Here is a 17564-nt window from a genome sequence, read left to right as displayed (position 1 = left end):
ACTAACCTGAAGCAAAAACTAGACAAAGACAGTACATAAAAGGAAACGCAAAACCCCAAAACAAAATATTAGCAAATCACATACAGCAGTGCCTTAAAAATTGTACCGTGACTCAGCTGGGTTCATACAAGGAATGTAAGGTGACTCAATATTTGAAAACCAATGTAATCTACAACAGCAACAGACTAAGAAAAATCACATGCTTGTGATAAATGATGCGATAAAAAATGGTTCAACATCCATTTAGGATAAAAACTCTCAACAAGTTGGGAATAGAGCAGAACTTCTTCATCTCTATATTTTTATGAAACATACACATTTCATAAACCACATGCATATGTGTCTACAGGAAGTCTACAACGTCATAGTTAATGGTGTAAGCCTGAATGCCTTTCTCCTAAGACTGGCAATAGGGCAGGGATGCGAGCTCTCACCACTTCTATTCAACATCACAGGGAAGGTTCTAGTCAGTGCAAAGGGAGTTGGGGAAAGGCACACAGACTGAAAAGTAGGCAACAAAACTACATTCACAAATGACATGACTGTGCATATAAAACGCCCCCAGGAGTCTACCCAAAAACAATAGCTTCTAAAACAAGTGAGTTAAGTTTAGGATATAATGTCAATGTACAAAAATCAATTTTATTCTGTGTATTTGCAATTAAGTGTCATAAATTCACATTTGAAAAAGAATACTATTGACAAATAGCACCTAAAATCCTGGAACACTTTGGTAAGTATCTAAAACTTATGTGCTGCATCTGTATGCTGAAAATTATGAAACGGTGATGATAAAAATCAAAGAAAGCCATAAAAAAAAAAAGAACAAAATTTTGCCATTTGCAGCAACACGCGTGGACTTGGATGGCATTACGCTGAGTGAAATAAGTCGGACAGGAAAAGACAAATACTGTATAATATCACTTATGTGTGGAATCTAAAAAATACAACAAACCAGTGACTATAACAAAACAGAAGCAGAGTCACAGATGACAGATGCAGAGAACAAACTCGTGGTTCCAGTGGGGAGGGGGAGTAGGGCAGTAGAGGGGAGGGGGAGTGAGAGGTACCGACTACTAGGTCTAAGATCGTAGCTTCACAGGATGTATGTACAACATGGGGAATACAGCCAACATTTTGCAGTAACTTTAAGTTTAGTATAACCTTTAAAAATTGTATTAAAGTTTTTTAATTAAAAAAAAATGAAAGCCTAAATAAGCTGTCAGATGCACCATGTTCATGGATTCGAACGTTCATTATGATTAAGGTGGCAGTTCTCATTATTGGGAAGGTGTATTTTCTGCAAGTTCAATGCAATCCCAGTGAAAACCCCAGCAGGATCTTTTTTTTTTTTTTTTTTAGAAATCAAGAAGCCAATTCCAAAACTTACTTTGCAAATCAAAGGAACTAGAAGAGCCAAAACATTTCTGAAAAAGAACAAAATTGGATGATTCACACTGCCTGATTTCAGGATTTCTCATAAAGGACGGTAACCAAGACAGAGTGGTATTTGTGAAAGGACAGACACACAGGTCAGGGGTACAGGACAGAGACCCTGGAATACGCCTACCAGACACAGTCCAATGATCTCAACAAAAATGTAAAGTCAATTTAAGAGAGAGAAATGACAGTCTTTAACAATAAATTGTGCTGGAACAACTGAGCATTCATATGTAAAAAAAACTAAAACTTGAACCTATACATTGCACCATAAACAAAAAATAACCCCAAATGAATCAGAGACCTCAAACCTAAAACTATTAAACTTATTAGAAAAACAAACAAGGGAAAAGCTTTGGGACCTTTCTTTAGGCAAATATTTCTAAGATATGACAACAAAAGCAATTCTATATTTTAAAAAAAGGTAAATTAGGCTTCATCAAAATAAAGAAGTCTGCTCTGCCAAATATCTGTTAAAAGAAAGGAATGACACACTATAGATTAAGGAAAAAATATTTTCAAGTCACATATATAAGAGACTAGTATGCAAGATATACAAACAATCCTCAAAACTAAATAAAGACAACTCAAATTAGTTGCCCATTTTAAAACAGCAAAGGATTTGAACAGATACTTTACCAAAAAAAGACATGAAGATGGCAAGTAAGCCACTAAAAACCGCTCAACATCATTAGTAATGAGGGAAATGCAAATTAAAATCACTAGGAGATACCATTACACGTGTATCAGAATGGCTAAAATAAAATCACAACGTGAAAACCTCAAGTGTTGGCAAGGACGTGGAGCAGCTAGAACAGTGTATACAACACAGGTGCAGATGCCAAATGGTTCGATCATTTCTCAAAACAGCTTGGTAGTGTATTGGGATGTGAAACATGCAGGTTCCACACTACCCAGCAATCTCATGCCCAGGTGTTCACCTGTAATAGGAAGAACCAATCTGACTCCATGTTGGGTCTGTTCCTTTAGCTCTAACCCTGGGCTCTGTTCCTGGGGCTTGGTCAGGCTGGCTCTGCACCTTCTGTAAAAGAATGTTGCCTAGAGCCTGAAATACACAGGACAGCCCGTTCTCAAGGCTCTGACCTTCAAGGGTAGGACACTTCTCCATCATCTAGGGATAAAAAGTTGCAGAACAGAGAATAGCATTTGCCTTGTCAAGGGTTTGCAAGAACATCGTGACCTGACCTACACGGACAGATGCAGGAACAAAGGATTCCGACACCAAGAAATCTGCAGCAACCAACCACACCCCCTCCCCCTTTAGAACACAAGAAGACTGAATTCTAACTCAGGTAAGATGGTTCTTTGGGACACTATCTTCCCGGTCTGCTGGCTTTCCAAATAACGTTGCTCTTCCTTGCCCCCAGCCTGGACTCGGGAACGTATCTGACAACCTAGAAGGATAGCAAATGCACTGTGCTGAGTGACATATGTCTATCTCAAAAAGTTACATACGATATAGTATCATTTATACAATATTCTGGAAAAAGTAAAACTTCAGGGAAAGGAAACAGATCCATGGTTGCCAGGGGGTGAGGGGAGGGACCAGCTGTGAAGGGACAGGAGAAAACTTTGGGGGTGATGGAAATGTTCTGTACCTTGACCGTGGCAATGGTTACAAGACTATGCACTTGTCAAAATTTATAGAACTGTACAAAAAGGTGAATTGTGCTCCATGCAAATTCACTTCAATTAACCTCACATTCCCCCCCCAAAAAATGCCTTTGACGAGGTTCCAGTGCACAGCCAGCACTCAGAATCCCCGCTCTCTCTCTTCCCCACGGGGACACATGCTTTTCCTTGATGACTTTGCTACACGGTTCTCAGCCTTGATTTCACATCAAAATCAACAGAGGAAGCTTTCAAAACCATCCATGCCTGGGTGTGACCACAGGCTATTCTGATTTCCTCGGGCAACGGACCGCTGGAAAGCTCAACCGGTGACTGTAACCCACGCTGAGAACTGCTATCCGAAAGACAGTGGTCTTCCAAGAGGATTGCCTCTCTCAGTCCTGAGAGAAAACTTTCAAAACTATGTACCCACTCGCATATCTAAAATCTGATATCTATATTTTTCATCAGAGTTTCAACAGTTGCTAAGGATAAAGTTCCTAGTGTATTGTAAATCTTGACATTTAAATTAAACCGTTACATCACTCTTTTAAATGCACCCATTGGAATATAAATAACAGAATGACTTGACACCCACCATCATCCATTTATAAAATGTTTTAAAAAAATCTTCATTAACAATCAGAAATGTTAAATTGTTCCTTTTCCCCTAAACTCTTATTTCCATTCCAATTCCGTCAGAGCGTTTCATCCTGACGTAACACACATCTAATCCTGAACGTAATTTACCCATCATCGTATCACCTCTTCCTACGACAAAGACACAGGTGTGTATACATTGCACTTAAACTTTTCTCTTTCTCCTTACTGTAAGAGTCTCAGCATTCAGAACTGTTCTCACATTGGCACTGTCACAATTGTGATGACCGCACAAAGCCACATAAATATGAGACACATTTTAATAAATAATTTTTTAAAATAAAAAATTATTCTTTCCTTATAAATGTCCCTCTTAATGAGACGGGGGTGGGAGTGTTACGCTGCCTTGATTAAAGGAACTGTCTAACTGCATCTGGGGGGACTGTGGAAGTTTGAACACCTGGGAGAAATGCATCGTAGTGAGGCACTAGATGGGTGCAAGGTACCTTGCTATTGCAAAATCAAAGACAGTGTGTCTGTATGTGTGATGGAGACAGAGGGACAGAGAGAAGATGAATGGGGTAACGATAAATTAATTTAGAGAGATCCGGCTTCAGAGTGAACACACACAGAAGCTGAGTATTTGCAGACTCATTCCTTTGAAAAGATCTCCACTCACATAGCCCTCGGAAGGTCTCTGCATCACCCCTCCACTCGTATGTCCTAGTTTTTAAGAGCGCTGCTCCAAAGAAATACATAGTGTAAAAACAAAGCAGTAAACAAAATCACGCCACTCCTTGAAACTGAGTATAAATATTACACAGCAGGGAACGCCAATTCACGCAGCATCAGGGCCCAGTGAAACGCAACAGGGAAGAACCAACGTGACTCCACATTAGACCTGTTCCTTTGGCTCTGACCCTGGGCGCTGTTTCCCGGGCTGAGGCAGGCTGGTTCTGCGCCTTCTGTAAAAGAACGTTGCCTGTAGCCCGAAATACACAGCAGAGCCCGTTCTCAAGGCTCTGACCTTCAAGGGTAGGACACTTTCTCATTCATATAGGGACAAAAAGTTGCAGAACAGAGAATAACATGTGTCTTGTTGCAGGTTTACGGGGACACCGTGACCTGACCTCCCGGGACAGGTGCAAGGACAAAGGATTCCGGCACCAAGAAGGTTGCAGCAACCAACCACACCCCCTCCCCTGTCAGTGTAAAAGGAGCCTGAACTCTGACTTGGGAAGATGGTTCTTTGGGACACTAGTCCCCCATCTTCTGGGTCTGCTGGCTTTCCAAATAAAGCCATTATTCCTTGCCCCAACACCTCGTCTCCTGATTTACTGGCCTGTCGTGCAGCGAGCAGAATGAGGTTGTACTCGGTAACAAAACACAGTAAGTGAGTAAAGCTCCGTAAATTCAAGAACCACAGGGAGTCCTGTCCACAGTTAATTTCCCCACTTTTGACAGACAAGCAAGCCCAGAGCACCAGTTCTCTAGGAGTTGAAGCCCAGGGATGATGTAATTGGGAAAATGAAGAAGAAGGAGTGTAAGAAGATGGACCGGGGGCAGACGGCAAGACCCATCCTGCCTGGGGGTGCCAGGAGCTGCCCAGCTCGGAGACGCTGCTGACCTGCCGAAATACCAGGGCAGCTCACCACTGAGGAGCGGCAGGGGAAGCCACAATTTTATGAAAATCTCGCACACTCAGAACATGGACAGGACCCTCCCCTGGGAACCCACGCAAAACATGCTGGAGAGCCAGGAGGAACCACCTGGCACTGGCTGTCAATCAAAAGCCACGCCTCTGACATCCGCCTGCAGGAGGACGTCACACGGCTTTTTAAAAGCATTTCTTTCTTCCCCACCCGCTGAAGGCATATTACACTCTATTGCTTTATTTCTTTCACATCCTTTAGACTCACAAGGCCTGCTTTTAAATTTCCATCGTAAAAGAACAGTAATACTGCCCTTTCCCTATCAAAAATCTCTTCACCCCATCCAAAACAATCCCGAGAAAACTACTTTGGGATAGTAAAAATGTGACATTTGGCCCAAATGCACACTGCACTCTTCTGTCCTCCCCGAAGTGTAAATATTAGGTTATCTCTAATACCAGAATGTCCTGGAAGCTGTTCTTCTGCACTGTTGTAAGGTTACATTTATCTGGAGTCCAGGCAAAGTCGAACTCCCTAATGTGCACTCCCTAATCAAGGAAACCAAGCAGAACGCTCGCTTTATAGGAACCAGATACTTAGAACTTAAAGGGATAAAGCAGGACTCAATAGTAAGCTGGCTTTTTTTTTTTTTTTTTTTACATTTCTGTACATCAAAATCACTGTTTTCCCTTCTATTGTTGACACTGCTCCCCTGAAAATGTAAATAATATTATTTAAGCTGCTGTCTCTCCCACTCAATAGAATTCTCAGTAGTTTCGCTGATACCACATTTCACAACATTGAATGCTTGTAAAACAAGAAACTGTGTGTTTTCGATGCTTGCTTTTTAACAGTGCACCATGCAAATATTTATTCACAACAGTGATTTCCATTGTGCATACTTTTTACATCTAATTAAGGACTCTGAAAAATTATAATCATTGAAAACAAAAGCATACATTACATTTAAACAAACAGTCAAAGAATAAAGTAACTTCTCTGGGAGGGTACGGTTCTGTTCTGGGAACTGATCGTCTAGGCAAGAATAGAAAATTCGCTTTAAGGTTAAATATTGGAGAACATGTGAATATTTTCCTATTAGATTTAAAATGAAAACGACCCTACGAGTGATATATTGCCATTTCATCGGCCATCCAGCATCCATCGCCCCCTTCTTGGCAACAGTGTTCCAAATTATTTTTGCATAACCTGCCCCTGATCTTCGTATCAGGCGGTTTGGGTGGGTTCCTACTCGAGGCTCCAAAGGGGGAGCTCACTGGCTAAACTTGAGTCAGGCAACCTGCGTCCATCCCACCCTGCACTCAGTGACTGACTCAAGAAGGTCCACGAGGCGATGTGGGCTTCTAAGGGGCAGGCCCAGAACATTGATGGAACCCTTACAAGAAATGCTCTGCTTATTTACTGAATTTAGAGTAAAAAGGTGTAATTTCTGAGCTGGGGACGGCGTCTTGCTTAAATGAAGGGCAGGGTGTCTTAGAAGAGAACCAGTACAGTTAAGGAGGAGCAAAAAGATGTTAGGTCCTTTTGGCACCATGTGAGCGCCCAGATCAAGCCTTGCCTGACGCTGGATTTCTCCCCTAGAATTTCAGCTATGTGAACGAGCACACTTCCTTTCTCCATTTGGCAGAGACTCTTCACGTTTACCCAAATATACACGCTCTTCTACATTTCCCAGTCCCCCCTGAGGTCAGATGGAAGCCGTGTTTCTAATGTTGGTCAGTGAGATGTGGGTGCAATGAAGCCATTTCCAAACTGGACCTTAAACACATTCCACGTGATCCCCTAGCCCTCTCAGCCCCTACCGTCATGTGTTCAGAATGGCATAACTAGAAGATCAAAGAGAGACTGGACTCTAACGGAGTAAGAAACAAGCCTTTCTCACATGAAGCCACAGAGACAGGGCCATTTACTTATCGCTACATCATAGTCTACCCATCACACTAGTCTGTCCTCACTAACGCAGTCCTCAGGCAATTTTACATTTTTGCTCTGTACCTGCAACCAAAATATATCTATAGTTATTCACCACTAGAAAGGGTTTCCTTAAATAAATAAAACTCAGGCAGAATTCTTCCATCCCATCCACGGCTTCTTAGGGGTTCTCTTATACACTCTGCTTCCTATTCCAAAACAAGGATGCTCACAGCTTAAGACCTGCTTTGACTTCCTCCTTCACAGCATCTGTTAAACACTGACTGAGGACAGTAATCCAGGGGCCTTTGGGGATGATAAAATGGTAGCTCCTCTTGAGAGCCTCCGGCTCAGAGAAACCCATGGAATACTTACAAATCCCAGAAAAGGGAGAGACTGTCTAGAAAGAAATCAAAATCACATCAGCCATTAATTGAGCATCTGTTCACCAACATCAGGACCAGAAACATCAGAAACATACAAGAAGGTCCCGCCTCCTTCCCACGGTTCTCTTGGGAAGAGAGAAGTTACACGGATGGTCTCTGAACATGACTTTCGGCAGTGTCACCAAAATCAATTCTCACAAGATGAGAATGTCTTTGGATATGGAAGGCTGGCACATTTCACACCCAGGGCAGGTCCCTTCCGGTGCGCCTTCTTGAGCTGAAGAGGCTGGCGTCCTCGGAGCAAGGCTGGCAGGAGTCTCCTGATGCTCAGGGTTCAGATCCGGCTTAGGCGCTGCTGACTACTAGATGCACCCCTTTGAAGCCCGGCGGGAGGCCGTGAGCAAGGGAGGCACAGCCTCGGGTGAGGACAGCCCCTCCTACTCACAGGGAATGGGAGAGTGCTTGGTTCTGTCAGGAAGTGGTGTGTCCAACCCTACAGGCGCAGAACGGAAGGCAACAGTGGCAGCTGGACACTGTGGCTGGGGGTTTCCGCCCGCTACCGCTGTCCCCCCTCCAAGCCTGGGGCCCTGGAGCACCCGGCGGGTGCCCCCCACCCCTTGCGCAATCCTGTCTCGGCCACAGCAGATGCTGTTGTCAGCAACTGAGAGCCTCGGTCAACACGCAACAAGCACAGTCCACGGAAAAGACCTCTAAAGCGTCCCAAGCGGAAACCAAGGCTGCCGTTCCTTCCTTTCCCCGCTTAATCAAAGACTCTTGTCCGTCTCTGTATTCCGGGGCTAACCAGAGACGAGTGGAACCTCACGTCTCGGTGTCGCCCACTTAGAAGCCGGCAGAGCTGGTTTCTCCTTCATTGCTACATCCTCAACCCACTGTGTTTATAACTTGCTCTCAAAAATAAGTTAGATAAACAGATCTGAGCCCTCAATACCCAGAACAAGCGACAGTCCCTGCTGGAGACACAGTAGGAGAACTTGGTTGATCGCGGGGCTGAACTTCGATGTTTTATGCTGCGTTAGGCAGCGGGGACCTCTGGAACTCCATCGACGACAAAGAATCAAGAAATTCCAGGTTAGAATGTCCGTCCAGCTGTTGTTTTGCTTCTGTTCTGTAACCGTGATTCCCAAACAGTTCATCCGGGAGGGACTCCATCTTGCCAGGTGACTAAATCGCATCCTCCCCACCCCATTTCTAAGTGCACTTTCTTTTTCCCTCAAAACCTCCAGCGGCAGTCTCCTCAGCTCCCCGTTGTCTGCTGACCGAGGTCCTCTTCACAAAGCATCCCCGAAACCGCCTGCTGTAAGCCGCCCCGCCTCCGCCTCTCTGGCCCCGGGCTCCCTGAGCTCGCCCGGCTCCAAGCCCTCAGCCCGTGGGCGGCAAGGCCTCCCCGGCACCGGGCCGCACCTGGGGGGAAACAGCTTTAGGGCCTCAGAAGCCACATCTTCCACCTGACTCTCTCCACGGCGCTTTCGCAGTACTTCTCAGGGACGCCAAGGCACTCGGCGAAGGCTGCGGAACCCAGCGGACACGGGCACCGCCGTCGCTGAGAGCGTCGCAGCTCAATGAAACAGAGGCTTCGTGCATCACCGATGTCACAGAGGAGAAGAGACCTGACTCCGATGTCACGGAGGAGAAGAGACCTGACTCCGATGTCGCGGAGGAGAAGAGACCTGACTCCGATGTCGCGGAGGAGAAGAGACCTGACTCCGATGTCGCAGAGAAGAGACCTGACTCCGTGCTGGACCTGCTCCTCTGGCTTTGACCCTGCGCCCTGTTCCCAGGCTTTGTCTTGCTAGCTCTGCACTCACGTTAAGATACAAGTTGCAGAACAGAGAGTAACAGTTGTTTTGTTGGAGGCTTTTGCACCGCGAGCTGGCCCACGGGGACGGCTGCAGGAACAAAGCATTCCTGCATGGAGAAGGCTGCACCAACCAACCACACCCCCTCCCCTGTTGAAGGGTGGGGCGGGTAGTATTAAAGGAGCCTGCACTCTGACTGGAGCAGGACGGCTCTCCAAGACGTTAGTCTGCCATCCTCTCTGTCTGCCGGCTTTCCGAATGAGTCGCTATTCCTTGCCCCAACAGCTCGTCTCCCGGTTTACTGGCCTGTCCTGCGGCGAGCAGAATGGGTTTGGACTCGGTAACACTAACACCTGGACACCAAGACGCAGCCCTTTTGGAAAAGGCCTTGCATATGAACTCTCCGCCGGTACTCTCTGGCCCAGGAATTAAACAACCGTGGCTCTCTCCAAGAAAGCAACTCAAAGCCAAGACCACGCACAAAGATAATTACGTCCTTGTAAGGGCGGAAAACTATAAATTATGTAATTGTCCAACAGGAGCTGAAACTTCTAAGCTACGACACAGACATTAAAAATATATTCGTGATGCATTTTTAAATCGTGAGGAAATGCTTATATAAACATCTGAACCCAAAAAAGTCAAAAACCAATTATGCGTCCCAGAGACAGCGCGAACACAACGGGTTTAAAAATTCATAGAAGCAGCAGCTAGAACGAAAAGGCATCAGAATGGGAGGCAGTCGTCTCTGGGTAGCGAGATGATTTATTTTTACCTCTCCTGCGCCTCTCCTGCACGTCAGGATCACTTTGAAGTAGCTTACAAAAAAATCAACGCGCTGGTCCAGAATAAGGAGGCCAGGAAGCCGACAAGAGAGACAGAATGGGGAAAAGAAAACAAAGCCAAGGATGAAGTTGAGTCACAAGACGTGTCTCTCAAGTTCCCAGACTTTATAAATAGCCAGTTTGGCTCGGCGACTCCTAGGAGTTACAGCAAAGACAGACACGTAGAAACTCACTTAGACAATGTATGGTGCTCACAGGATGAAGTGCAAACTGCTTCTCAGGATAAACACTGCTTTTTCTTCCCACTGGTGCAAAGGCCTGAGAAGTATTCCCCACCCACCCCCACCAATGCCGTCTCCCTAATTCACTCACGCTTGTCGTCTGACATCAGAAGTCCAACCCACCAATCCGTGTGCCTCTCAGAACCCAACTCTCCCCTTTTAGAAACAGGAAAAATATTTGTCAGCCATTGCTCCACACGCTTCTCCCTCATTCCGTGCAATTTCACCCACCCTTTTAGTTGACGTGGAAGAGGCCACGTCGACCCTCCCCTCCCTCAGGGCCCGTGGGGAGCAGCTAAGCGGATGCATGAGGGGGTCACAGGGACGGATGAGGGGGTCACAGTTCGGCGAGCCCCAGGGCAGGTTCTGCAGCTCGCTGGCCTGGGAGACGGCCACACACTTTCACAGCCTCACATCCACTCCTCCACCCCAATGGCAGTCCTGGAATTGAAGTCTACGTTTTAGTCTCTTTTAGGTATCACTCCTGATTGCTGCTGGCAAAATGAAGGCTGAGAAAAAATTAAAGAACAGAATGTTCATGTATTCATTCGTTCACCAAACCACATCTAGCCGCACGCATCCAAGCTGAAACTCCCCGGAAACCCCTCTGCATTCGGGCTTCAGCAAGCCTGGCACCGTGGCGGGTCCTTGCCTGACACGTGGATTTGCTTTACGTTAGCAAATACAGTCACCACAGGCAGAACGTGCAACCGCTGACAGCGTGGGCCCCGGCATCAGAACTCAAACTCCCTCCATGCTTAGCTGTAAGATCTTGGACAAGTTAACTTCACTTCCCCGAGTCTCAATTTCTGCCTTTATCAAATGGGGTTAATCAAAAAGCTGACGCCGTGGGGTGAGTCTGCAAATTCACAAAAATCATTTCCATCCATCACTCAGCCCAGTGCGCAGCACGCCATCATCACTCTGAAATTCCCTGCCATTAATATGGACCAAAGTATTCCCCGCAGCACTTTGAATTACAGGAGGAAAAAAAAATCCCAGCAGCCAACCATCTCACGGCGGCACGAAGTTTCTTTCAGCAACAGTCTACAGCCTCAAGCATCCTTACACATTCACGGAACCCCGCGATGCCCAAAATCAAAGAGGGAGAGAAAGTCACGCAGAGGCTGCCTCTACAGGTGCTGCCAATTTAGGAGAGGAGACAGAAAATAGGTTTAGAATGTCACCCCCGGGGAAAGCTGAAAAGTGCCCGCCCCCCAGAAAGATACCCAGGTCCAAACCCCTCCAACCCGCGAATGTCACTATATTTGGGGAAAAAGCGAAGGGGTCTTGCAGGTGTGATTAAAGTTAAGCTGGGAGATGGTCTGGGTAAACCCGGTGGTCCCTAAACGCAGCCATGTGGACCCTTCTAAGGGGGGGGGGGGCAGGAGATCTTATACACAGAGAAGAGGAGGTGTGAGGACAGAACCGAGGAGGTGGGAAGACACCAGCCTTGAAGCTGCAGTGACGCTGCCGGGAGGGAAGGCCTCGGGGCAGAAGCTGGGAGCGCGCGGCACAGCCCGGAGACGCCCTAAAGCCACCTGCCACCTTAATTTAGGCCCAGAGACCCTCCAGACCCGTTCAAGAGTGAAGCTCTGCTGTTTTAAGTCCCCGCATTGGTGGGGCTTCATGGCAGCAGCCACAGGAGACGGACAGGCCCTCTGGTGCGGATCCGTCCGCGCCCTCCCTCTGCTCCCCAGCGCGGCCTGCGAAGGGGCAGCCGCAGGATCACCACCTGCCTGGACGATTCTGGGAGGGACAGAGGCGGCTGTGCTAACCTCAGCAGGACGGCAGGCATAACCAGGGCAGGCTGCAGATGCCACCACGGCCGTCCTGACCACTGCCTGTCCCTACCCTTCAGGCAGGACCAGCAGGTCCACTGCCCGCTCGGGCCGGCCCCACGGGCCCTCTGTGGACCCGGGATGTGTACGCGTGTCTGCTCCCTCCCGCGCGCACACACCCCCGCCCTGTGAGCACCAACCCATCTCTCAGATGCTCGAAGTCAAATGCCCAGGTTTCCGCATCCAGAGATGCTCGCTCTGTGCCTCCAACACATCACAGTTGCAAGTTTACATTCCTTTATAGAACATTCTTACATAACGTATAATTACATTTTTATATAATCAACATTTTTCTCTATCTGCTGTATAAACTGCCAGCTCTGGGAGGGCAGTAACCTGGTCTGGGCGGGTCTTTCTACCGCGCTCCTTACGGCCAGCACAGTGCGGGGTGTACCGCTGGTGCTCTGAAGGCAGTCACGGTGACACAACACGGAAGGGGGAGGGACCGAGGAAACCAGAAGAGGAAAGGAAGAGGGAACGGAACAAGCAACTGTGGGGTTTTGAGCTCACGACTTAAAACCACCACGGAGTGACGGTCTGTGCACTTCACAACCTAGAGGGATGACTCTGTAAACTGTCCTGGGTCTAAGGACACTTTAGCACCTCCCTAACCCCGTGTCCTCAGAACACTGGCAAGCGGTTCCTGCAGAGACCCCTGCTCATTGAAAGCCTGTGGCCTTCAATATGTGTTAAATGAACACATTTTATGGCTTTATGGATGAATAGATGGATACACGGATGGAAGGATGGATGGAAGGATGGATGGATACATGGATGGATGCATGGATGGATGAATGGATGGATGGAAGGATGGATGGATGCATGGATGGAAGGATGGATGCATGGATGGAAGGATGGATGCATGGATGGAAGGACAGATGGATAGAAGAATGGATACATGGAGGGACGGAGGGATGACAACTGGTTGAATAAATGGGTGAATGGATAAATGGATATATGAACTTAAAATATAGGGTGAACAGTAAACCCAAAGGACCTTAAGGCCTTAAAGACATCCTGTAATCTATATGCCAATTAACTATGTACATTCAAATGAAAAAACAGAGAGACAGACAGCAGCATTGGCTTCTGCAATGAGGCAGGTCTGGAGCCTTTGTTTTGCCTTCCTTCGTCTCTTGGCTTTCAGAATTGAACTAAATCAAACAGATCCTGATACTTCAAATTCTAACTTTCTATGCACATAAGCATTTTTTTTACAAAATCATATTTAGTACTTAACTTTTTAATTCAGAGAAAATGAAACCTTATGGTCTCCCTGCTTCCTAACCTTTTAACTTTGACAGGGTTTAAACGTAAGCCGTAAACTCTAGTCTCTGACTCTCTGTCTGTTTCTGTCCCTCTGTCTCTCTCTCGCTCACACACACACAGCAACGTGCTCCCTCCTGAATATGTCTTCCTCCCCTGAGAGCCTGTGCAAGGTGTCACTGTGAACCAAAGGCCCCTCCAGTCCAAGGCTGGGGGAGGACACTTCCCAAAGCAGACGTGATGTTCAGCCACCCGGGTGCTTCACTTCCGACCTCAGGGGGACGCAGTGACGTTAGAAACGCTCTGCAAGAAGGTGCCCCAAGACAGCCAGTGCCCAGGAAGCGCACAGCACAGCCCGGAGACGGCCCCGCACCCGCAGCTCCCCTCCCAGGCCCTCTGAGTGTCTGCTGCTCACCGGCATTTGCAAGAGAAAATAGCTCTGGGGGTGCAGGTAAGGGTCACGACCAGCATCCCAAATGTGGCCCCTTCTCGATTCTGTACGTCACATCTACCTGGCTCTCTGCTCATCTCTAGTCTCACTCATCTGTCTACTGCCCTCCACTTTCCATGCTCCCGCCCCCTCCCAGGAGGTGAACAGCAACACATAAAGACATCTGCAAGCCTGCCCAGCTGTGACCTGCCTCCCGTTCCCGACGGAAGAGCAGACCCTCAGCGTGAGACGCAAGCTCTCTGCCAACCCGGTACGAGGCCGCTCTCCAGGAAAGGCCGCCCGACCACGGGGCAGGGGACACTTGTAGTTTCACAGTGGTTCCTAGGTCCCAAGGGATGGAAGTGCAAGCACTGAGATTTTATTTCTATTTGTTTTCCAAAAGATCTCGACGAGCTTGCTCTGTGACCCACCAGTTCCTGCTCATAAAACTGAAACGTGGGTGAGGTTCCAAGACCCGAGCCTGGCATTAAAGTGTGCACATCTGTTCATTCGAAGCTTTGTGTTTGAAAAGCATGAGACCACTACGGTAAAAATAATGTGCGAACGCACGTATTTAATAGTTGGCAATAATCTCCATTTTTCCATCCGACCCGGACAAACGAGGCACTTTGGAGTGTGTGCCTATGTATATGTTTACTTACAATTAAAAACCCTCTTAAATGTACTCCATATTCGATTTTTCAAGCTGGTTTAGAACTTTCATATGATTGGAGAGTCCATGAGGGGAAAGGAATTTGAGAAAGAACTGAATGGTCCTTGTGTTTAGAAATCACATCTGCGCCATGAAACTGGACACAACCGGATGGCTTCTAGGGGCGCTGAACCCTTTCCTGCTCTTCGACGCACTATGGCACTGACTTGCCTACCGTGGGCTCGGGAGTCTGCAAACTGCTGGGTAGAATCCCCAGCCCATCACCGCTTCGCTTCTGAGCACCTGGGCTGAGTTAAGGGCTCTGAATTTAACACAAAATATGTCCTCGGCTGGGCTGACACCACCATCTCCCAAGCTAAGACCTCCACGTCGGAGTTCCTCATTTCCAGGACCTCTGCAGTGTTTCCACTTGGAAAAGTTCAGGCGTCTCAGGGGAAACAGTTCTCTTCCACACGGCTCAGCCTAATGAAGAAATCAGGACAAGAACTATGTGCATAACCGAGGAAACACAATAGTTAGGCCGTGTTCGCAAAGCTATTCTGTAGCTTCTTGTTATTGCAGCATAAAAGCACCGGAGCCTGGTCCTAGGATAAAACCAAGTGACGGCCAATAAACAGCACGCCTCGGAGCAGCACGCAAGGCCGCTGGGCTGCTGCTGCTGCTGCGGACGTGGGCTTTTTTGACCTCACGTCTGCCTGGGTTGGATTCATTGAATCCATCAACCTTTCCTTCTGTTTTCTTGTGCACATCGCAAATCCCCGAGGCTCCAGTCCCCGGAACGGATTCTAGCTCATAATTAGGAGACGTGAGCCCATTACGACTGCACTTGAAGAGACAGCCAGACAGGGTGGGCACCCATCCCCCTCCTCCTCCATCACGCCAGCACAAAACCCCGGCGTGTGAACTGTCTATTGTCAGATCTAAAGCAACACAACCTCGGCGATGCCAGAAGAGCCCAGAGAACAGAAAATTCCTGTAATTAAAAGGCTCTGTGCATGATAATTGGCTTTGAAGTTTGAGAGAGATCGCATCTCAGAAATCTTCTCAGAAAAATCTGTTTACAGGGATTTGGGGGCACACACTGGAGACGGCGAGGATGCTCTGCTTCTCTGCTAATATATTTCTCAGTAGGCAAGAGACTCCTGGGGGGAACCGCACATAAACAGAGTCCTGATCAGTCAGGAGAAAGAACTGCTGGTCCTTCCTACAGTCTCCTCTGGGAATCAAATAATTTCCCTTCAAGGAACCCGTGTCCTGAGCTCCCAGACTTGCTGTTCCGATGACAGAGATGGTGACAGAAGGGAAGGCAGACAGAGGGGAACCCCTGCCCTCCTCACAGCTGCAAGTCAGTGGCCCTGCTGCGATGACTCAGGTGACAAGTGTGGTTTCAACTCCGCGTCCAACCTGCATGGATGCTGCCACGGACCAACGGCCACGGACGGCAAGAAGAGAGAAACCTGCCCCTCAGACCTCTCTGAGAGAAGCTCGGGCCCACCTCTCAGGGGCTGGCCGCACGCCGCACGCCCAGCTGCCCAGAATGCACTCAACAGCGTTCCCTCACACAGGCGCGCTCTGGAATTATCTCCTAAGAAGTCTGAGCCAGCAGGAAAAGTCAAGCCCAAATTCCAGAAGCTTTCCAGGAGGTCCTTTCAATCGCTTCCTCTGGAATCTTGCTCGGCCCTCCCAGTGCCCACCTCCCTTTCCAAGGTTCTTCACGGCCCCCTCCCCGAATGGAAAATGCTGCTGAGTGGGCAGGACTCTCCTTCCTCAGCAGCCTCGCCTGGGGCCTCCCACCCAATACCTCTTAGGAGGCACCTGCTGCCAAGGGGCCGCGGAGGACCTTGGCTGTCGCACGCGCGCGCGCACACACACAAAAGCGCGCGCACAGAGACACAGGCACGCGTGCGCGCGCAACCTTCCTCCTGGCCACCCCCATCCACATACACCCTCCCACACCCTCACTCCCAGCAAAGTTAGTCCCGGGGCCAGAGGTGGCGGCGGCGTCCCCTCACCTTTAGAGAAGAGGGCGGCCAGGCTGATGAGCACGGGGGACCAGTGGTGCCACAGCGTCCCCATCTCAGAAGCGCACATCCTGGAGACCCGGAGCGCGGATCCTCTGCTCCCCGGCGCCGTCTGGGCGAAGAAGACACGGGCGCCAAGCCCCCGGAGGGCCGGAGCGGGGCGGGCGGGCGAGGGAGCGCGGGGCTAGGGGCGCGAGCAGCCGCGGCGCCCTGCGCCCTCCTCCCGCCAGTCCATGGCCGGCCTGGAGGCGACACCGCGCGCCGCTCCGGAGTTGCTCTCCCGAGTCCAACGCGCGCGCAGGCAAACCCCACCTCCCTTTCACCCCCACCAGGATATTTTTATTTTCATCCACGCGGATTTGTTCCTTTCGGTTTACCCAGCGAGGATTGGCCCCCAGGTAGCCCCCAAAGGGCGCCTCCGGGAGCGCGGGGACGCAGGCGGCGGCTCCGGCGGGGCTAGCGCGGGCGGGCGGCGAGGGCAGGCGGGGTTGCGGTGCCCGGGTCGCGGGCGGAGGCGGCGCGGGGGCCCGGGGCCAGGGGACCCGGCGCCCGGAGCTGCGCGGGGCGCCCGGGCGCCCGGCTCCCATCCCGCCCGCCGCGCCCCGGGGCGCGCGCGCGCGCGCGCGCCGGCGCCCAAAGTTTGGCGGTGCGCAGCCGCTCCCCGCGCCCCGCCGCCCGCCTGGCCCGGCCCGGCCCCGGCCCCGGCCCGGCCTCCGCTCCGGCTGGCGGGGCCCTAGGCGCGCGGCGCCCACGGCCGGCTCCGGGGACGCAGGGCTGCCCCCGGCGCCCGGGGGAGGCGGGCCAGCCG

General features: G+C 49.5%; 1 protein-coding gene across 1 annotated transcript in view; it reads right to left on the bottom strand.

Moving 5' to 3' along the window:
- Positions 1-17112, bottom strand: part of TMEM132D (transmembrane protein 132D) — a 527204-nt gene extending 510092 nt beyond the window's left edge. The window contains exon 1 of the mRNA XM_032471211.1: positions 16748-17112. Coding sequence (XP_032327102.1) covers positions 16748-16826 — 79 coding nt within the window. The 5' untranslated portion in view covers positions 16827-17112. The remainder of the gene's footprint in view (positions 1-16747) is intronic.
- Positions 17113-17564: the final 452 nt, after the last annotated feature.

The sequence above is a fragment of the Camelus ferus genome, chromosome 32 (assembly GCF_009834535.1).
Source record: "Camelus ferus isolate YT-003-E chromosome 32, BCGSAC_Cfer_1.0, whole genome shotgun sequence".
Taxonomy (NCBI): domain Eukaryota; kingdom Metazoa; phylum Chordata; class Mammalia; order Artiodactyla; family Camelidae; genus Camelus; species Camelus ferus.
Note: the sequence above shows the minus strand (reverse complement) of the source record. Positions and strands in the feature narration are given on the sequence as shown.